Source organism: Pongo pygmaeus, chromosome 13 (genome assembly GCF_028885625.2).
Source record: "Pongo pygmaeus isolate AG05252 chromosome 13, NHGRI_mPonPyg2-v2.0_pri, whole genome shotgun sequence".
NCBI lineage: Eukaryota > Metazoa > Chordata > Mammalia > Primates > Hominidae > Pongo > Pongo pygmaeus.
Window position 1 is genome coordinate 76,814,876 of NC_072386.2, and position 23,164 is coordinate 76,838,039.

A 23,164-nucleotide genomic window follows, 5' to 3' on the forward strand; every position below is an offset into this window, starting at 1 on the left:
CTGTTGTGTTAATGTGTTCTCGTCATTTAGTTCCCACTTATAAGGGAGAAAATGTTTTGGTTTTCTGTTCCTGCATTAGTTTGCTAAGGATAATGGCCTCTAGCTTCATTTATGTTCTTGCAAAAAACATGACTCCATTCTTTTTCATGGCTGCATAGTATTCCATGGTGTATATGTACCACATTTTCTTTATTCAGTCTACCATTGATGGGCATTTAGATTGATTCCATGTCTTTTCTGTTGTGAATAATGCTGCAGTGAACATGCATGTACATGTGTCTTCTTTATGATAGAGCAATTTATATTCCTTTGGGTATACATCCAGTAATGGGATTGCTGGGTCAAATGGTATTTCTGTTTTTAGGTTTTTGAGGGATTGTCACACTGTCTTCTACAATGCTTGAACTAATTTACACTCTCACCAAGAGTGTATAAGCATTTTTTTTTCTCCACAACCTAGCTAGCATCTGTTATTTTTTGCCATTTCAATAATAGCCATTGACTGCTAAGAGATGGTATCTCATTGTGGTTTTGATTTGCATTTCTCTAATCATCAGTAATGTTGAGTTTTTTCATATGTTTGTTGGCTGTGTGTATGTCTTCTTTTGAAAAGTATCTATTCATGTCCTTGTAATGAGGTTGTTTTTCTTGTGAATTTAAGTTCCTTATAGAGACTGGATATCAAACCTTTATCAGCTGCATAGCTTGCGTTTTCTCCCATTCTGTAGGTTGTCTGTTTACTCTGTTGACAGTTTCCTTTGCTGTGCAGAAGCTCTTTAATCAGATCCTATTTGTCAGTGTTTGGTTTTATTGTGATTGCTTTTGTCATCTTTGTCATGAAATCTCTGCCTGTTTCCATGTCCAGAGGGGTATTGCCTAGGTTGTCTTCCAGGATTTTTATAGTTCTCGGTTTTACATTTAAGTCTTTAATCTATCTTAACTTAATTTTTGTACATGATGTAAGAAAGGGGTCCAATTTCAATCTTATGCATATAGCTAGCCAGTTATCCCAGTACCATTTATGGAATAGGAAGTCCTTTCCCCACTGCTTGTTTTTGTCAGCTTTGTTGTAGATCAGATAGTTGTAAGCCTTATTTCTGCATTCTCTATCCTGTTCCATTGGTCTGTGTTTTAACACTAAAGTTTGAGAAACACCAAAATAAATTAAAATCTAAATTCCACACCAGGGCCTACAAGGCCCTATAAGATCTTGTCATCTCTCTAACACCAACTCTGATCATAGCGGCACTGACCTTCTTTCTATGTCATGCAGAGGCCAAGTGGGTTCCTCTCTTAGGGCCTTTGCATAATCAATTCCCCTTACCTAGAATCCCTTTCCCTTTCCCTCTTTGCATGTCTGGCTCCTGTTCATCAATCGGTTTTCAGCTTAAATGTTATTTCCTCAAAGAAGCCCTCCTAGACCATCCTAGCTAAAAGAGTCTCCCATTCACCTGTTCACATCACCCAGTTGTATTCTCTTCATCACACTTACAACTGTCAGATACTTTCTGTATTACTTACTTGCAGACTCTCTGTCTGCCTTCCTAGAATACAGGCAGGTCCTCCTATCTAGCAGGCACTCAATAAACATTTGTTGAATTACTGAGGAAGCACAGACCTTGAGCCCATGTACCCAGGAATACATACCCTACCACTCATGACGGCCTATGCCTAGTTTCTGAGTTCTCTGTACTTGCAAAGGAATTGTGTTGGAAACTGTCTCACCAAAATTATTCACATTTCCTGGTAACACAAACAACCACCCTGAGGACTGATACTACAGAATAAGCTAAGGGCAGCTGAGGAAGATGAGCAAAATGGATGAAGAACCAATGTTTCTTTTTTGCTGTACCAAAAATTCTCCAAGAATGGCCCCAATGCCTAATACAGATTAGATGCCAAAAAGATGTTTGCATAACTCTTGAATTAAATGCTTCAGATATGGAAAGAAATTCACTCTCGCTTTGTAAGAAACCAGACCCCTGAGAGATGATCCCTCGGCTCCTTCAACCCTTTTGAGAATCACCTACACATTCTATTCCCTGCCCTCCCCTGTCCTTTCTGTTAAATGAGATATTTGTGTTTTAAATGAAAACCATTGTTTACCCATCACTAGCAGAAAAGAATCAACGTGCATGCATTCCTCATGTAATAAGAATTAAATCCCTTAATCCTGTAATTTGCTCTTACTGGTTTAGAATTTTGGAGTCCAAGAACACATCTGCCATCGAGGAAGTTAATTCCGGGGCTGGCTGGCTCTGCGGCTATATGTATGTGGCCATTGTTCCCGCCTGAGGAATGGTCAGGAGGGGCTCAGGGCTCTGTTCTCATAATGAACCTTATGTTTCTAAACACAGGTGCATTTGGATGTAGACATCTGTGTCATTAAATGGGGGAAGAAATAGCACAATAGCAGCTCAGAAATGGGCCTCTTGGAAATGCAAGGTGGTGTTATTGCAGTAGCTCTTATCAACACCATCATGATTTCTTTGATGATGGATCATGGTACTGAGATGGTGGTGACGAATAAAATTATCTCACCAGCATGTTTTCAACATGCAGCTTTTCACTGCGGGGTGGGTGGGGCGGTCTTGCCAGAGTTCACCCCATTGTCTTCTTATTGAAAAGAGTTGTCAGAGGGCCCCTATTCTATCCTACAATCATGCCAATCTGCTTTTTACTCCAACTTTGCATTTCATCTCTGTTATTTGATGTATAAGAATGAAAGAGCTCCTGGGAAATGTTTGTACCCTAATGGCCCAGATAAGATGTCCTGGCAAATTATCAAAAATGTGCAGGGCTAAGAAAGGAAGGCTATCAGATGACCCACAGACACTCTCCTGCCACCCTTCATTGAACAGAGCATAAACGTGTGCTGTGTCACGGTTACAGGATTCCTGTAATTCAGACACCTACAGGTATTTAGGACACCACAGGTCTTACAGCAATTGATATTTTTGGCTGTTTCACAGGCACATATGCTCTGGGAATTTAGATTTTTGGAGTTAGTCATATGGTACATGACACTCTGTACTTGTCCCGTATTAATAATTTTTTAAAACATAACAAAAGTGTACTTCAACATCAAGTAAACAAAGTTAATTTTCTTTTTTATTTTTTAAACTACTTTACAGAGGAATGACTGACATACAAGGAGCTTTACATATTTAATCTGTACAACTTGATGAGTTTGGAGCTAAGTTATACTTGTGAAAACCAACACCGCAAGCTATGCCATAAACCCACTCATTACCTACAAAAGTTTCCTCCTGCCTTCTTTATTTATTATTATTATTATTTGTAGTCTTTTGTCGTAAGAGCACTTAACATAAGATCTGCCCTCAGCAAATAGTTTAAATGTACAATACAGCATTTCTAACAATAGGCGCTATGCTATCCAGTAGATGTCTAGGACTTATTCTTCTTGTATAACTGAAGCTTTGTAACCTTTGGCTAATTCCTTCCTATTAATCCCTCCCTGCAGCGCCTGGCAACTATGGTTCTCCCTCTGCTTCTATGGGTTTGACTCTTAAGATTCATCATGTAAGTGAGGTCATGAGATATTTGTCTTCTGTGTCTGGCTTATTTCACTTACCATAATGTCCTCCAGGTTCATTCAAGTTGTCACAAATGGCAGAATTGCCTTCTTTTTTTAAGGCTGAATAATGTTCCATTGTATGTATATACCACCTTTTCTTAATTCATTCATTCGTCAGTGAATATTTAGATTGCTATTTTGAATGATTCAAAGTTAATTTCAAACTTTGCAAAATAATTAATATGCAAAGTTATATTTTAATGGGGATCTTAGATTCATAGCTTCATTTGACTAAAACATTCTCCTAGCTTTCTTCTTTTTTTTTTTTTTTTTTTTTTGAGACAGAGTCTCGCTCTGTCACCCAGGCTGGAGTACAGTGGTGCGATCTCTGCTCACTGCATCCTCTGCCTCCTGGATTCAAGCCAATTCTCCTGTCTCAGCCTCCTGAGTAGTCAGGATTACAGGCATGCACCACCCCGCCTGGCTAATTTTTGTATTTTTGGTAGAGACGGGGTTTCACCATGTTGGCCAGGGTGGTCTCAAACCGCCCTCCTTGGCCTCCCAAAGTGCTGGGATTAGAGGCGTGAGCCACCACGCCCGGCTGTTTTTTTCTAATTCTAAAACTCCTGGTGAACATAATGTCTCAATAAGTTGTAGATGCTATGGTGGTGTTTTATTAACATTCTCAAACTTTGAGTTGGAGCTGCAACTAATGGTCATGTAATCTGACCAAACAGAGATACAGAGAAGTCAAGTGATGTTCCAGAAACACACAATGAGGCTGTGGTAATACCTGGACCAGAATCCATCTCCCCACTTGAAGTTCATTTCTCCAGCCTGCATCTGTCTCTCTACCTTCAACCTCAGCTATGTAGGTGACTCCTGATAACAAGCTGGCAGTCTTCACCACAAGGCGCACCTGCATCTGGCCCAGGATGCAGACAGGCAGAAGGAGGAGATGGACAGGAGCCAAGACACCTGAAGCCCAGCCACTGCCCTTGCCATCAGGGGAGCTCACTAATCAGCACCCACATGGGGAGCTGCTGTGACACCAGGTGCCCTACGTTGACCTTAGGGGTGTAATGGCTATTGCCTCACTGCCACCTTTGAAATCTCACACACATTTCCCTATGGCCAATCCTGACCCAGAATTAAACAGTGAAGGGAAGTCTGGAAAGCCAGCTCCACCTTAGGTAAGTAAAAATTCACCATGCTACGTTACATCTGTTGTTGTATTCACAGATGCCTTTGGTTTTTCTTTATGACAAATATAAAAGAATATGTATATAGAGGCCTTTCCTGGATTTCCTTGATGGAATTATTGATTTTCTGTCACTTTGAATATGCCATTGCCTTGGATCATTGTCTCATTATACTGTGTTTATTGGAATAAATTAATGCTACCTGTCTATTTGTGTATCACCTATATATAAAATGTAGAGTCTATTGATCATACTTGCAGCCAAAACAGATCCTTGAGCGTAACATATGTCAGGTAAATTAGGATTAGAGAAAATTCAGGATCTACATGGCACTAATATCTTTGTAACAAATAGCAAAGACATGGATGGAACTGGAGGCCATTATCCTCAGCAAACTAACACAGGAACAGAAAACCAAATACCACATGTTCTCACTTATAAGTAGGAGCTAAATGATATACATGGACACACGGTGGGGAACAACACACACTGGGGCCTGTTGGAGGTTGGGTGGGAGGAGGGACAGCATCAGGGAGAATAGCTAATGGATGCTGGGCTTAAAACCTAGGTGATGGGATGATCTGTGCAGCAAAAAACCATGGCACACATCTACCTTTATAACAAACCTGCACATCCTGCACATGTACCCTTGAACTTAAAAAAAGGAAAAAAAATTTATACTATGTATTTATGTATGTAGGTAGTATACACATATGTGTCATTAATATCTGTCTATCATCTAAAGTCTATCTATCCATCTAACATCTTCTATCATTTATCTATTTGCCTACCACTTACTATCTAAAATCAGAGAGTGCTACATACACTTAAGAAAGACAGCTTTGATGAGCACACAGCCATATATCTAAAGACTGATAGCTGAGAGACTGAGAAATTGGTGGTGTAACCTCTGAGTAATTTTTTTAACTACTAAACACCTGTTACTCATCCGAAAGCCAAAAGAATCGACGGTTATGTAAGCTGTTTCTTCACTTTGGCCTCTAGAGATTACATCTTGGTACAGACAGGAAACACAGAAACACTAAACAAACAAAAGAAACAAAAATATCTAACTACACATGAGTATTGGGAATTTGTTAAGCTCTCATGCTCAGCTTCTGACTCTCAAAGCACTTCCTAGATTCTTCAGACTTGTAGCTTGTTTTTATTTTTTTTCTCAGAGCCAAGCCCAACAATTCTACTTTCCTTTCCTCTTTCTAAGGTAAAAAAAACAAAATTGAGACTATAGGCAAAAACAAAAATAAAAAATAAAAATCAACAAATAAACAGCGCTTCATACAACGAACAAGGATACTTGGCATAGAGATTAATATAATGCACTAAGACTATGAATCAGTCTTCCAGTCATTACCACCAACCCAGAGGGAAAAGGTGAGACAAATGGTTTTCATAACTCGTGATAGAACATAGAGAGGGTATTTGTGGGTGGAAAGAGCCCTGGGCTTGGATCCAGAAGAACTGAGTTGAATCCATTTATTCATTTGTGACCTCTTAAGCATTATTTAACTTATTAGAGTTTATGTTTCCTCTTCTGCAAAATGGCTAAATCTTATCTGCTTCCCTGAGATGTTCCAGGGTTGAATGAGTTCATTTATCTGTCTACCTCCTGCTTTCTCTTACCTAATACTTCCTCACCTGCCTTTGACTCCATTTGCCTCATAATTTCCCAAGAAAAATCATCAAATGATTGATATATGCAAATGTGACTACAAGTGAGATCACATTATTTTTAAATGTGAAAGGATTAGGATTTAGTAGGCAAGTAGATATTTTAAAAGAACTTATTTGTTAGACTGACAACCGCTGTTTATTTCACTTTATCAAAACAACTGAACCAACCCAGTGACCAAGAAAAATATTCATGTCAGAAAAAATTGTGTAAGATTTTGAAATTGGCAAAAAAAATAACTGGGTGTTGTGCCCAGAGTACCCTTATGGGATATCTATGTCTTTTATTTTGAACTATTTTACAACTTTGTAAGCTGTAGATTATTGATGGCAATGCAAATTAGTCATGTCCAAAGACAAACACAGTCTCATTATTGATAGAAGTTATGTTCTACAAAGTTGCCATGAACACTGAATTAAAGAATGCCGAGTTTAATAAAGCTCTAAAATACTTTTGCGGGGATGCTGGCTCTTTTTTTTTTTTTTTTTTTTGAGACAAGGTCTCGCTCTGTCACCCAGGCTGGGGAGCAGTGGCACCATTTCGGCTCACTGCAACCTCCACCTCCCTGATTCAAGCAATTCTCATGCCTCAGCATCCCAAGTAGCTGGGATTACAGGCATGAACCACCACGCCCAGGCTTAACCTTTTATACTTTGTAATATAGTCTCCTTTTCTTTTACAGTAGCAGCTTTCTTGTTATCTTATGTCATAGGACAAATACCTAGCAGGTCAATCAGAAAATACAGATATCATGAAGATACACTACAAAAATGATACATACTTTGTGTAATTTATTTCAATTCAAAATATACACATTTACATTTGTTTACCAACATTTGATGCAGGGCCAGGATTATTCTTTGGTTTTGGAGATAGCTGATTGAAGTTTTGTATTGTCTTTCATACATGAACCACAACAAAAATAAGTATTTTGTAGTTCCCAGCTTCAATTTCTTCTTAAAGGAAGCAGGATCTTAAATCAAAACCAAGAAAACCATGAGAGAGCAGAATCTCTCTGGAATTTGAAGATTATTTTCCCAAAAACTTTACAGTTCTCCTAGAACTGTTCAAAGCATTAAGCTTAATTTTTATAGAGAAAATTATTTTTCTAAATTTAATTTTCATTGATTTATATTTAATTTAATTAGACAATTATAATAATAAGGACAACTGACAAAGACAGGTTTGGGAACAAATTTAGCTGATTCTGCTTAAGCATTCAACTCATATGGTAAGAAAATAATTCACAGGATTCTTAAGTAAAATCCAGTACAGCAAATATTTAACAGACTGTGGGCAGCTATTAGTATGCTTAGAAAAGGAACTAAAAGCAGGTAATTCATGGTGAGTTAGATTGCCCTGAAGTGGTTGTTTGTTTGTTTGTTTGAGATGGAGTCTCACTCTGTCACCCAGGCTGGAGTGCAGTGGGGCGATCTCAGCTCACAGCAACCTCTGCCTCCCAGGTTCAAGCGATTCTCTTGCCTCAGCCTCCCGAATAGCTGGGAGCATGCCACCATACCCGGCTAATTTTTGTATTTTTAGTAGAGATGAGGTTTCACCATGTTGGCCATGCTGTTCTCGAACTCCTGACCTCGTGATCCTCCCGCCTTGGGCTCCCAAAATGCTAGGATTACAGGCATGAGCCACCGCGCCTGGCCCAAAGTGTATTTAACTACCTAGGAGTTTAACTACTATGGAGTGACCAAGGAGCCCTGGGAGACTAAGAGGAGCTACACTAAGAGCTAATCTAATCCCAACTGGGGATGTGGTTTGGAAAATCGCTCAGCCCCTTGCTGGCTCAGTTTTATCACCCATGAAAAGTGAAGTTTGAATTAGAATAAAATCATGTGCGTCAATTTCATCTCCTAAGTCAATCGTTTCTTTATTTTTTTTTCCATTGCTTGTCTTATTTTGCTTTGCAGATTGCCTAAAATTGTAAAATCCTTCGTATTGTTTACATATAGCATCAATGACAGTGTTGAACTTAAGCTGATGCTTTATAACTCATTTCCTGGCCTCTGGGTTGGCAGTAGAAGTGGAAACCATTGTCCAAGGCCTTTGATAAGAGTTTTAAACAGTTGCATTAGACAATGGGCTGGCAATATGTGGTAATGGGGACACCAAGGGAAAGCCTGCAGCTCTCAGCTTCGCCCTTGGCCCCCATCAGTAATCTGGGGAGAAAACCCTGAACCAAGGAGTCCAAGTCTGATGCCTTTTCTCTTTTGCTCTGTGCAGGAGTGTGTCAGTGCTGACCCTGCAGCTACAGAAGACCAAATCAAACCTGTTGTACTAAGGGTAAAGCTCAAATGGACCCTGTGACTACTCCTCCTCCTTCCCCAATAAACCTTTGTTCCTGACCAGAAAAATTCGTGCTGCACTCATAGGAGGGAATATCTTGTTATACACAGAAGAATATCTTGTTATACCCCAAATTATGTGCAATGACTGTACCAAAGTCTACTATGGATAGCAGATAGTTGGATATCCATAGGATATCCATAGTAGACTTTGAATGGTACAGTCATTGCATATAATTTGAGGTGAATCACCTGAGTGACCATAATTATCATGGATAAGTGATACATGGTATAAGAAGATATTTGTTTGTCTCATATGCATATCTTTTTTCCTTCGAGGTTTTTAGGAATATGAGTGTAAAATTAGTGTTCTGAAATCAGCAATGAGTCATTATCTCTTTGCCTTCATCCATTTTTGTGTTGCTAGAAAGGAATACCTGAGGCTGAGTCATTTATAAAGAAAAGAGAGACCAGGCGTGGTGGCTCATGGCTGTAATCTTAGGATTTTGGGAGGCCGAGGCGGGTGGATCACAAGGTCAGGAGTTCAAGACCAGCCTGGCCAACATGGTGAAACCCCATCTCTACTAAAAATACAAAAATTAGCTGAGCGTGGTGGTATGCACCTGTAGTCCCAGCTACTTGGGAGGATGAGGCAGGAGAATTACTTGAACCTGGGAGGTGGAGGTTGCAGTGAACCAAGATGGTGCCACTGCAATCCAGCCTGGGTGACAGAAAGAGACTCTGTCTCAAAAAAAAAAAAAAAAAAAAAAAAAAGAGGTTTATTTGTTTCACAGTTCTGCAGGCTGTATAAGAAGCATGGCACCAGCATCTGCTCCTAGTGAGGGCCTCAGGCTGCTTCCATTTTTGGCTGAAGGTGAAGGGGAGCCATGTGCAGAGATCTCATGGTGAGGGGGAGGACATTAATCTATTCATAAGGGATCCACTCCCGAGACTCAAACATGGGCCATGAGGTGGAACCTCCAACATTGGGAATCCAGTTTCAACATAAGATCTGAAGGGGACAAATATCCAAAATACAGCACTCTTCATTCTCCCCAGCACATCCCCCTGCTCCCTTCCCTTAATCAGCACTACTTGAACCGAAGTGGATTATGAGCCTTTAACATTGTATTTAAAAAACATATTTATGTTCTCTGTTCGAAATTTTAAGATCAACTGAGCATGACATTTCAGGTATCTTTCTCTTACAAAAACGAAACAAAACATGAGAAAATGAAATTAAGTTTCTTTTATATTCCCATGTGGTTGTGATTTTCTTTTAAAGCAGGTCAATTGCCTTTAATAGAAAACTTTCCAATTCCTGTTAAAAAAAAGAAAAAAAAAAAAAGGAGGGGAGGAAATGTTCCAAATCTCAGTCTAAAGTAGCACTCAGAAACAGATAATAGTGCAAACTACATGAATAAGATTAAGTTGTTTTTTTTTTTTTAAGACAGAGTCTTGCTCTGTCACCCAGGCTGGAGTGCAGTGGCACCAGCTCCTCTCACAGCAAGCTCCACCTCCCGGGTTCAAGCCATTCTCCTGCCTCAGCCTCCTGAGTAGCTGGGACTACCGGTGCCCGCCATCACGCCTGGCTAATTTTTTATATTTTTAGTAGAGACAGGGTTTCACCGTGTTAGCCAGGATGGTCTCGATCTCCAGACCTCCTGATCTGCCTGCCTCAGCATCCCAAAGTGCTGGGATTACAGGCGTGAGTCATCACGCCTGGTGAATAAGGTTAAGTTTTCTAGTAGCCACAAAAAGAAACAGGTAAAATTAATTTAGTAATATATTTTATTTAACTCAATATACCCAAGATATCATCATTCCAGCAGGTAATCATTATTAAAAATATTAATGAGATATTTTATTTTTTTCTCCTTCTTCTTTTGCATTAAGTCTTTGAAATACAGCATGGGTTTTACACTTCTAGCACATCTCATTTGGGGTTAGCTACATTTCAAGTACTTATTAATAGTAGCCACATGTGGCTAGTAGCTACTATATTGGGTATTGCCGACCTAGGGATTCTTTTTCACATTCTGATACCTAACTTTTATTTTATTTCTATTTTGTCACTTTGTTTTAAAGGACAGGAACCATTTGGAGCTCAAGTCTTATGTCAGATGGAAATTTTTCCCAGTTTCTATGTATTCTGTAGCAGTTTCTATGAGGTATAGAGTTTCGTCAAATGGCCACTATTTCTCATTCTGCCAGGGACACCTTCCCCAAGAACTTCAGTTTGTATTGAGAGTGAACAATGAGTCAAAGCAAAATTACTTAGCCTTATTAATTCCAGTTTTAACCTCCCAAAAACCAAATTTTTCAAATAAGAATTACATACATTATTTAATAGTAAAAATTTTTCATGCTGTCTTATTCAATATCCCTAAATGTGCACAGAGCATGCAATAATTTTCTAGCACCTTGCAAATTGATACAAGCCTAGCTATTTGGTGGAACTTTCAAGGTGAAGAATATGACATGTTACATTAATTCCTTATGTGTGGATGCTGGAGATGACAACTACTGATAGCTTTCCTCACCCACCCTGTGGGAGGGGGGCCTTCCTCCTCAGATTTCCCAGATTATTAATGGAATTTCTTCTTTTGTAAACTCCACACTGACCCCACAAATCTAGTACCTGCACATCTCTATCTCATTATCTTTATTATCACATGATAGCATCATATCTCCATTATAGGATTTGGGCAAGTTAAAAAAAATAACAAAACCCACTATGATTCATTATGTTGCCCCTTCCACCAGCCTATGAGCTCCTCAGGACAGAAACATTCCTTATTCTTCACTATGTCTGAGTGAGCCCAAGTAGCAATGCCCGGTGCATGGTTGATGCTCAGCCTTTCAATTGAAAGCAGGAAGTTTTGCCCTCTTCACCTTTGACTCTAACATGTCATATGCCTTCATCAAGATCCAGGTCAGGACACATTTTCTCAATACTACCTGTGCTGGTCAATCTCACAACAGCTGATACCTTCCGTTGAATTGCCTTCATTCAACAAACAGCCATGGGTGCCTACTTTAACCAGGCACTGTGCTGGGGAAGGTGGTAAAAACACAGATGTGTTCTTAAATTCAAGAGATCGGAGGAAACGTAGACAAAAATCAGTGCATTGAGTATTGTGCTTTTGAAATACCTTCCTGTGTATTTTTCCTTCTGAGCAGCCTGTTTTGTTTAATCTGTGGTTTCTTTCTGTCCAGTCCCTTGCACTGTGAAGCCTCTGGAAGCTTAGAGTCTCAGGTAGGTGATCACAGGTACTGCTTGGAACAAGCATTTCTAAGGGTAGGGAGGAAAGAGAAGCCCCATTCATGGCCAAGGAAGTATAAAGTTGAGAGGGCGAGAGAGAAAGAGGGAGAGAGAGATGAAAGAAAAGAGGGAGGAAGGGATGGAGGGAGGAAGAGAGGGAGGGAGGGGAGAAAGAGAGCTATCACAGTGGGCCTTGCCTTTCTCTGTCACAAGCAGATCCTAGGAGCTGCTTTTAAGTCTTTTCTATGCTAATTGGAAGTCAGAATTTAAACTAGACTGGACTAAGTTTTAAAATATAAATGACTAAATATTTACTGGATCTCTCTAAGCTATCCAGTTTCTGGATACCCACACAGACGGTGACTCAACGAACAAAATGAAAGCATTCACTGGAAATATTAAAACTGGTCCATATTTGTACAACATGAAGCTGGCCCTCCTAGTCAAACCCACTGCATATGGTGAGGGAAAAGTTCCCTGATACTTCCTATATGGCTAGAGTGACTTTTTAAAAACTACATTTCTTTCAGAAATCACCACTTCTTTTTAAAGACCTTATCGGGGTTCAACTGCGAGTATCCTAGATGCAAGACCATAATTGATCAATTGTTCTAGAAGGTTTCATACACACAATCTGTTCAACAAATATTTATTGAGTGGGTTAATTTGTCAGTTGCTTGTAAAGAAGAGAAAAAGTCTGTTTTTTAAAGGTCAATTGTCTTGGTAAGTTCTCATTAACCATTGTTGCTAATTGTACAGAAGTTCAAATGCAGAAATGCTGGTAATTTGTCTTCATACTTCACCATGAAAGAATTTCTCAAACTCTCTATTTTTGTTTTTTAAAAAAGTCAAGAAATACAAGATAACAGATTTTAGAACCAGACAAATCTGGGCTCAAATTCCAGTTCTGTTATGGAGTAGCTGTTACCTTCATCAAACAATCTTAACTACTCACAGTCTTGGTAGTCTCAGCTATAGAAAAAAAGAAGGAGGGAGGAAGAAAAAGAGGGAGGGAGAGAGAGAGAAGGAGTGAGGGAGAGAGAGGAAGAAGAAATAAAACATCCTCCTTTGAGGGTTGTTGTTGGGGAAGAAGGATTACAGACAACTTAAGGAAATATCTAATATGGTTCTTAGCATAAAATGGATAGTAAAAAAAAGCTGATAATTATGATTATGATCATCAGTGCTATTGGTTGATTTCTCATCCTTGAAATAACCACATTTTTTTCTGAAAAGATACAATTGCTTTTTGTCTCTGGTCATTCCTCATATTACCTTCTTTATTGCACTCATTGCAGTTAGGGTCTGAATGACACTGGAGATTTGTAAACTGGTCTCTGCCTCCAGGGGTTGGATGTCTTCCCAGCTCTTCATCATGTCATTCACTTGCTTCTGAGGAATGGCTCAATGGCTCCTCATTGTCCTCAGCAAGAACCTTACTTTCCCAGAGATGGCTTTGGGAGGGGAGGGGCGGGGAGTGGGTGATGAGCATGTGAGTCATAATCTTGCAAGGTATTTTGAAGATACACCACACAGAGACATTCATAAATAGCATCAATGAAAATTATTAACTACATTAGTCAGTATCCTGCTCATCAGGTGAGCTGTGGGCCACTGTAACTGGAAACACCAAAAAATCATCATAGAAATGTCGAAAATTGTTGAGGATCCTGAAACAAGGAAGTAACCAACTCCAGAGCCAATGTGTAGGGCAGGAACATGAGGGATACTCTGAAGAGGAGGGAGGTTGGGACAAAGTAAGAAGCAGAATCCAGACAAGCCCACGGCAAAGATGGAACTCTCAGCCTCCTGGCCTCTCACTAATTCCTTAATGTGAAGAAACTGTCATTTTGATAACTCCTTGCACAGAATTTGTCTGTCTATATGTTTAGGCTCGAGTTAAACCCTAGTAAAATGTTGATAGTTATCATTGCAAAATGTGGATCAGCTTGTACTGAGCAAAGCCCTGCAACTCAGGACTTTATGAAGAAGACTGAGAACTGCTTCCGGTGTTGTCAGAGGAGGGAACCCAGACAGTGTGGCCATTACCTGATGATTCATGTCAATGTTTCAGTACCCAGAAGACACATGATTTACTCTGGGTCCCTCCAGAAGCTGACACTAAGCTAAAGATAGAAGTATGAGTACTTTATTTGGGAGGTGAGAGTAGTATACACTGGTAGGGGAGTAGGGATTGGCATAGGGAAAAGAAGCATAGACTGGAGGATTAAGCAGCTTCTGCTGGGTGAACTCTGGGAGCCATGTGGAACCCCTCCCAAGGGATAAAGGACCTGGGGGTATTTATACACCAACTCCAGAGGTCATTGGCTGAGGGCTGCTCCCATGGGGTATTAATTCCTTAGTGCTATTGATGTAAGGCCACCATACTTCCACTTCTTCTTTTAAACGAAATGAAAATTGAGTACAGTTACAGGTAAAGAAAGGAGAAAAGGGGTGATGGGAAGGGAGTGATTGAAACAAAGATGCCATAGGGCCCTAAAGCTACTCCTTCCTCACATCAAAGTCCTGGACGCACTCCTTTCTCCCCTGCCACACACACTCTACTGCATTTTCAGTGCCTGGTGCACATTAGAAATGCAGAACTCATCAGAGTGTAATTTTTTCAACACAATGAACCTGCTTATATAGTGGAAAAAATCTTCTAAAAGATTTTGACAGGGAACCTTTAAAAACTTATTTTTAACTGTGTGAGTCAAAATCTAAATTACAGAGCTTAAGAAAGTAAAGAATATATACCAACCAAGTATTTAAGTTTGTTTGTGCATGCTTATAAACACACCTCTCCTTTCTTATTATGTGAGATTGAGCAGAGATCAAGCACCTGAAGTTCTAATTATGTCCCAGAAAAGCATTCCCTTCCCAGGCTGTCACATCACATGCTCAGACACCCAAGTGACTCCATCTCCCCAGATGCATGAGAGCCAGTTCTCTCAGCTCATCCTCTCCCTAGCTCCCATCTCTGGAAGCTGTTAGACATTTTGGAAGCTGTGCCTTTGGCTCCTGTCCAAGCAACAGTTATTTCCCACTTGTGGCCCTGAAGAGTTCATGGGAGCCTCCCAAAATACGTTGCTCTCTTCCCAGGAGTAGTTTTTGTCCTAGGAGACCTGAGATACATAAAAATTTAAAATCAGTTTCCACTTTGAGAAGGGAAAATGAGTGATGTATTAATATTAGAGCCATTGTCTTGCTGCTTGCCGGAGCAAAAGAAAACCTCTCTGGCTACACTCAACTGTGTATCCTGGGGCTTAGGCTTCCAATTAATTTTAACATAAGGAAAAATTCTTAACTCATATCATAAGGGATCCTTTATTTTCTTGTTCACACTACCTGTCTCTTGTGTGGAAAAATCCAATATAGCCATGAAGAGACAAGGACTCAAACAGGCCATTGTAACTGATGGAAAGCTTGGACTGTGCCCAATGCAGATGGGTCATCACCCTCTTGGGGAGGTGCTAAGCTCACATACTGGGGCTTGGGGGAAAATGGCAAGATTGCTCCCCAAAATGTCACTTAGTCTTAAAAGGAGTGACTTTAATTCCTGCCTTTCATGGTGGAGTTGTTGAATCCTCTGAAGCGTGCGTGTGTGCGCACACACACACACACACACACACAGAGAAAGAGAGAGAGTTTTCCTTTAAGCCTGGAATTCCTCAGGTTTGATTTCAAACTAGAAGAGAAATTTTTGTTGCAGAGACAGCTTATAGATAAATCCTCAGGCTGTTTGGGAATTTCAGCACTTTGAAAAATGAGAATGTGTGGAGGGATTGTTTTTCTTTGCCATGTCTCAGTCCTTTTTTTCCCTCCCTCATCCATAATTCCAAAAAGAATACCCTTTTATAGGGTCAAACTTTTCATGCACTTAGTTTTCATGTCAGATTGTTAAGAAAAAATATAAATTTCTTCATTTTGTATATGCACCATAATTTTTAAAAATACAGAATCTCATACACTTTTGAAACACATTGCTAGAAAAAAAAGCATTATCATATGACTCAGGTCATAAAGGTTAAGGTTGGGAAAAAAGATTTTCCTTGTGAACATAAAGTTCATTACTGACTGATGATCCCCACATAAGTGGTTTAAAAGTTTCCCACTGTTGCTGAAATAGTAAGTCATGCAAAGATGAGCATAAAACTGGATATTTGTTTTTCATCCTGAAATATGTTCTCCTTGCCACTTTTGACCTTAAATGGAGTTTCTGCTGTCTCTGATTCACTCTGTTTCTTTTGTGCTCTCTGTAGTAATGTGCTGGGTAGCTCAGATATGTTTTCAAATATCTTTGGCCACAAGTAGTTATACTATTTAATGTTCACAGATTCCATATCCTTTTTTCCAGTACTCCTATGTCTTAAATACAAATTTTTTAAAGTATGTTTTTATTAAAAGAACTAGAAAATGATTTTAAAATGTATGTAAAGGGGATTGCTTACTTAATAGTTCATTTGGTTACCTGAATACAAGGCCATGTGGAAAATCTTCCACTTACCACCTCAATCTCTTCTACCCTGGAGCCCATTCTCATTAATTCTGGACAGTTCTGTGAAGAAAGGGGATAGTGCAAAAGGAGAGACAGAGAACAAAAGATGCTTGAGTTTCAAGATTGGCTGACCTGACAAAAGTGTCTAACCCAATCCCTGCATCCAAAATGTGCATGTGCCTACAACATACCTGGCTTTGCTTAAACACCACCACTGACACGTAAGGGTAGGGGACTCTCTTTCCTTATACTACATGCAAATTATGGAAGAGTTGTTTTTCTTAGAATCAGGCTAGTTAACATTCATAGGAGATTTTTTAACCCCATTCGACATACAAGTTTACCTGTTGATTAGATTATTTTCTGTCTGTACCTGAGGCCTCTAAGCTACATATAGACAGAGAGGCTTATGTTTTGTTCCCTGCTTTATTGCAGACACTTTGTTGCAGACACATATTGCAAGCACTGTGTTAGTGCTTGATATAGTAAGCAAATACCTGTGAAAAATGTCTATGAATGTGCCTCTGCTCATTTCACAGAAGTTCAGGTGTTTGGAGATGGCTACCTAAGTAGTAAAGTTAAAGAATGGTGCCTGATGACCATGTTCCTTGGTCATGAGCTATTGGATGCTGGTGGCTGTGACCTACTGATGGGGTTAGCTGAACATTGCATGGCCATGTTTTGCCACACCCTGGTCAACAGGTCAGTCGATCTCTTAGATTCTTAGAATTTGGGTTCCTAAATTCTCTGGTGGGGTTCAGAATCTGCATTTCAAAAGAAATTTTCTGGGAAATTATAATTTACAGTTAGTTTTGCACTGACCTAACAAATGTGATTCATGAACCGGGCAGCACTCAGAACCAGAAGAGGTTCAGAGAGCCCAGCAGTGTGAGTGGTGAGTTTTTATAGGCCAGATTCAGTTGTAAAGTAGAGCGATCACCTGATTTGGCTACAACCAGGTGTCTGCTGTATTTGAGCATGGTGCAATGAGTTGGCTGCCTGTATTAGGCTGGAACCTGACTGCTTGTGATTGGCTGAAACTCAGCAGTTTGCTATATTCCTAAGTCAGGTTTTGGTTTGTTTTCATATTCAATTAGGTTGCAGTTTCTTATGTAGGAACTCAAAGTGCAGAGACAGCTGCAGTCTAATGGCCTCCTGCTTATTTAATTTAACATCTCAGTACTATACTGATGATATAAACAGAATGCTGTGGGGACACAAAGGAGGAAACAACAAACTTGCTTGAGGGTAACATCCAGCAGCTCTAACTCTGAAGCAATGACAATGTAGTTAGGGAGAAGTCACTCCAGTCACTGACTTGCCTGTGGATCCCATTTCTTGATAATCCCTAGAAAGATGTCTTGGAGGGCTTTGTAGAAACATTTAGATCTGTACTACTGGAGAAGAAATGAAAGAGTTTTGAAAGCAGAGAGAGTAACTAAAGAAAAGTGTGAACATCTTATGTTCATGGATATATAAGACTAGGATGAGGAAGAGTGGGTGCTAATTCTAAGTCAGTTGCCTAACATGCATCATAAATTGCAGAATATGAGCACTTTAAAAAACAATCTATTTTTTAAAAAATTGTGGATGTCCCAGGATAATGACTTGGTGCTTTTCCATTTAGGGAATCATGTCTCAGTCATTTCTGTGCCAATAGTTTTTGACAAATAATAAAATATCAAAAAATGTTTGATGAAGGACTATTTTACCCACCTGAGGGAAATGATGATCTTTTTATTTGTAATTAATTAGGCTACATAAAATCTAGGAGATGCTGGTAGTTATCTTGAGACCAGGAAGAACATTTTAAGGGGAAGCTACAATCCAAAGGAAGACAGATCTAACTCAAAGATAAAACAATTCCTGGGGATATTACTGAGCTGCTGAGTTGAGATGATTCTAAAGTCAGAATATAGCCAACACATTCCATTTATTGCATTTTTCTTTCAGCTTTATTATTAGATATTTCAAACCTGAAGAAAAGAATAGAAAAATAATGTAAGGCATATTGGTATACTTACAACCCAGCATTTTAAAACTGTTAGAATTTCTTCTGCATTTTTCTTAAAGAAATCAATCATTAAAGGTGCTGTTGAAATTCTTTCTATAGCACCACTTGATCCAATGTCCCTACCTTCTGGTCCTCTTTAGAATTACCTGCTTTCCAGATGTAGGATGTGCAATTCCCATTATGTTAGTGATAGTAAGGCCCAGCTGCTGGAACAAAGACACACAACGTTTCAGCAGTTTCTAGAATACATCTTTGTTTCTTTGTTACTTAGCCCCAGTATGAGCAATGCAGGAAGGAGAGGCAGTGCTCTCCCACAAGATCTTCCAGGGAACATCGTTCTTTCCTCTTGTAACTTCGTCGTCCCCAGACTGACATCACCTGCATGATTGAAGCTGAGTCCCTGCCACTTCCCGGTTCCAGATGGTGGGAAGGGGTGGAGAGTTTGAAAGGGGAACATCCATGTCTTAAGACACAAATGCTTAAGTAACACACACCCCTTCCTTTTGCATTCCGTGGGAGAGAACTTAGTCACCCCACCACAGAACAGTCACGGGAGGGGAGAAATATGGACTATAGTAAGGCTACTGCATGCCTTACTGGAACTCTATTACAATGGAGGTAGAGAAGAGTGGGTTTTGTAGACAACCAGGAGTCTGTGCTGTTGTACTATAGCCCATGCCTTGATACTACCACTACCTGCATACACATACCTCAATGCTAGAAAGGAAAATGGCCAACTAGGATAGGCCACCCAAACCTAGACATGCCAAAGGAGTCACAGTGAATGCAGGCATGCTTCTTTCTCAGCCCAGTGGGGAAACTTCTGAAATCTCATTACTAAATATGATGTTTGTTGTAGTTGTTTCATGTATGCCCTTATCATGTGAAGCCTTCTTTTTAGTTTTGTTTTGCTAAGGGTTTTTAACTTTTTAGTCATGAATAAGGGAAGACTTCCATTTTATGGTTTTTGGGGATCTATTGAGATGATTATATAATTTTTTCACCTTAATCTGTTAATGGTGTGTATTGCATTGACAGAGTTTCTAGTGTTGATCCAGCCTTATATTACTGGGATAAACCCTACTTTGCCATTGTATATTTTTACTGCTGAATTCAGTTTTCTTCATTTTATTTAGGATTTTTGCATTCATGATTATAAGTAAGATTGGTCTGTAATTGTCTTTTCTTGTACTGTTCTGTCTAGTTTCCATATCAAAGTTCTGTTAGCTTCATAAAATTATATGGGTAGCTAAACCTTTAAAATATGGACTCTGCAAATGTTTGTACCAGAAGTGGAATGTTTGTTCCTTGAAGTTTCCAAAAACTTGCCAGTAAAACAGTCTGGTCCTTTTTCTTTTGGAGGGTAGTATTTTGATTCCTGATTCAACTTGTTCAGTTGAATCAAGTAGTTTATTTTAAATGTCCTTAAAAATAAAATATTTGTATATAAGGCTATAATTTTACCTATAGGCATGATTTTCCTGCATTCCACAAGCCTTGATATATATGACCTGTGTCATTCATAATTCTCACTGTGATTTTTCTTTTTAACTCATATAGTAGGCTAAATAATGCTTCCTCTACAAATATATATATATATTATATATATACACACACATACATGCACACACATCTCTTTCTGTACATATCCTAATTCCTGGAATTTATGACATGGCAAAAAGGTAAATTCTCCCCTAGAGCCTCCAGAGGGAGCATTGCCCTGACATCTTGATTTCAGGCTGGTGATATTGATTTCAGACTTCTGGTCTCCAGAACTGTAAGAGAATGTATTTCTGTTATGTTCAGCTACCAAGTTTGTGGTAATTTGTAATAGCAGCAATAGGAAACCAATACACCTATGAATTATTTGAAAGCACATTTCTAAGTTGCCGAATCTATATTTGGCCTATTCTTATTCCATTTTTTGCTGATTTCTACTTTAATTGCTTTTATTTGGAAACCATTATTTGCAACACTTTGATTATTTGAAACTTGTAGACAATGTCTCTTTGATCTATACGTAGCATATTTTTATAGTTTATATGTACTTTAAAATAAAATCTATTCTTCATTCGGAGTTGTAGGATTGTTTCTGTATTTATTAGAACAAAGTTTTTACTTTCCTGTTCATATTTTCTATATTCTTTCCAATTTAGTGTCTTCTCAACCAATTATTTCTGATGCATACTAAAATATCCCAATTGGTTTGTGGATTCGTCAATTTTTCCTTTTAATTACATCGGTTCTTGCTTTTTGTATTTTAAGTCTATGTTGTTAGATGCATACAATAACATAACTTTTATCTGTCCTCTCTCTGAGCCCCTGAGTCCCTAGTTCTATGTCAGTGATGTTTTCTGCTCCTGTTCCATGTCATGTCACCATGTCACCAAGTCAGTGGGTGAACTGACAGAAGTCCTATTCAAGATGCTGTGCCTTTAGCTTTTCCCTTCTAGTCTCATAGATTTGTAGCCTCAAGACCCACCCAGGCCCTAGCATCAAACAGTGAACTGGCCTCTAATTCCTTTTTTTTTCTTTGTGTGTAGTAATGCGACCCAGGCCAAACTCTTGGTCAATGCTGCCTTCTTCTATACCTCTGACCCTTTGTATTATTTTTCCATTTGTGGCCTTTAGATGTATTTATGTGGCTTTGAGCCCCAACTATACCTTTTTTTTTCCAGTATACTTTCAGGTATTTGGAGGAGTGTCCAGAGCCATCCTTCCTGGAAGTATTCCTGTATTATTTAAACGAGTTTGAGTAGCATGTTCTGTTATTTATCACTCAATAACATGATATTATTCCCTCCATTTTACAGATTTAAAAACTGAGGCAGAAAAGCTAAATGATTATCCCAAAGCCACATAGCTCACAAGCAAAGAATCCAGAAAATTCATTTAAGTCACCTTGCTGCAAAATCTAGGTTCTCCTTCTTTCACCATACTGCTTCCAAAAGAACATTTCTGGAGTCCTTTAACCACACTTGGACCAGCACAGCTGCATCCCATCCTCCACTTGCCGCTGCCTCTTGTGCTGTCGACACCCATGATCCTAGCTTGTTGCATTGATGGCAACCCCATAGCCAAGTTAAGCTGATACTGCCAGCTCTGGGGTTTTCTGATAATTTTTACTTTTCTGACTTTGTCTGGATCACATGCTTCCATGCCTGCCATGGAGAGCACGCAGCCACACTGTGTTCACAGGCCACTCTCTACCAACCAATCATCCATAAAACAGACTCCAATAAGCATAGCAGGTCTCTTGAAAATGGGCTTCTCTGCAATGTCTGAATCTCTTCTTGCAAAAGCTTTTGAAGGACTCTCAAATATGACTACATATACCCTTCATCATCAGAGAAAATTAATACTCTCGCCTGCCTGGTTCCCCATCATTACTTTTCTCTCAGCCTCAACATTCAGCCAATTACAGCCATTTCAAAGGAATACATTTCCATTTTCTGATCCTTTTGTTTAATGTAACTGTCCCGAAATTTGGGCCAGGCAACATTCTTTCTTTTCCTTTCCTTTTTCTTCCCGTTGACTTAGACAAGAAACTGCTGTGTATTATTTTCCCTCCTCTCTTGGTAAGATGATATTGACCACATTGGCCAAATGAGCAGAACTGGAAGTGCTCCATACCCCTAAGAAACCTTCCAGTTATCATAGCATGCAGTCAGCAGATATGAATACAAATACAGTTAAAATTAAATCAGCTCCAGGAATGTGCTTTCCAGTGTGTATAAATAGTTCTTTCAACAATGAACTCTTCTCTGACTTAAAAAATAGCATAGTAAATATATTTTATAAAATTAGATTGATAGTGAACCTTAAGTATAGAATTAAGGGCATGTGTGATAATACCAGAATACCCAGGTAAGATTAGACCCATTTTGTTAATGAAATGATTGTATCATAGCAAGTTAAGAATGAAATTGGTTTCCCAAAGAGCCTTCCATGGAACACTTGTCTCATGAGACGGATGTTCTCTGAACTAACGTATATGGGATAGAAACAGACACCGCTAGTGCACAATTCCAGATTCTCTCAGCCTCAGCTGTCTCTTCAAGCCAGCAACTATGGTGTGACTGCTTCTGTGCAGGCTTCGCCCAGCTTCCTGCAGGTGCTGATGTTGTGCTTACACAGTGGGGATACCTGGGTCTGGAGGGTAAAGTCCTGCAGAGTGAACTTTAATTAATTGTGGAAAGAATCAGTAGATAACTGCCACCCCGTCCTTTCTCTAGTAGAGAGCCCCACACCCATTTCATCCAGCTCTTGGAGACGTCTCCCCAGAGGTGCCTAGATCTAGGACACACTTAGCACTGGCTCTCCCTCTGTTGCCCCAATCCCTGGCCTTCTCTCAGGCTCCCTGGACCACAGTAGCCAATGGAAAGCTTGCACTTAAGCCTTGTTTCAAGCCCTCCTTTCTGGGAAACCCAGGCAAAACATATAGTTCCAAAACATTCTCACATGGGAAATACCATGCACCACATCCCATTTCTGAAAAGCCATGTTGCCTGTTAGCTTCTTAGAGGTTCTGAGGAATCCTGCACCTAAACAAAGAAAATAAACAACGCAAAAACCTTTGCTTACTATTCAACTTTGTTTACTAAAATTACCAAATTATCAAACTTATTTTACCATGAAACACAGTTGAAAAACAGCTCTT

General features: G+C 39.4%; 1 protein-coding gene across 1 annotated transcript in view; it reads right to left on the reverse strand.

Annotated features, from left to right (window-relative positions):
* Positions 1 to 18,888, reverse strand: part of LOC129043497 (nuclear transcription factor Y subunit gamma-like) — a 34,914-nt gene extending 16,026 nt beyond the window's left edge. The window contains exons 1-3 of the mRNA XM_054500175.1: positions 18,820 to 18,888; positions 18,651 to 18,710; positions 16,500 to 16,550 (exon numbers count right to left, since the gene is read on the reverse strand). Of these exons, the coding sequence (XP_054356150.1) occupies positions 16,500 to 16,550; positions 18,651 to 18,710; positions 18,820 to 18,888 (180 nt within the window). The remainder of the gene's footprint in view (positions 1 to 16,499; positions 16,551 to 18,650; positions 18,711 to 18,819) is intronic.
* Between the last annotated feature and the right edge of the window lie 4,276 nt (positions 18,889 to 23,164).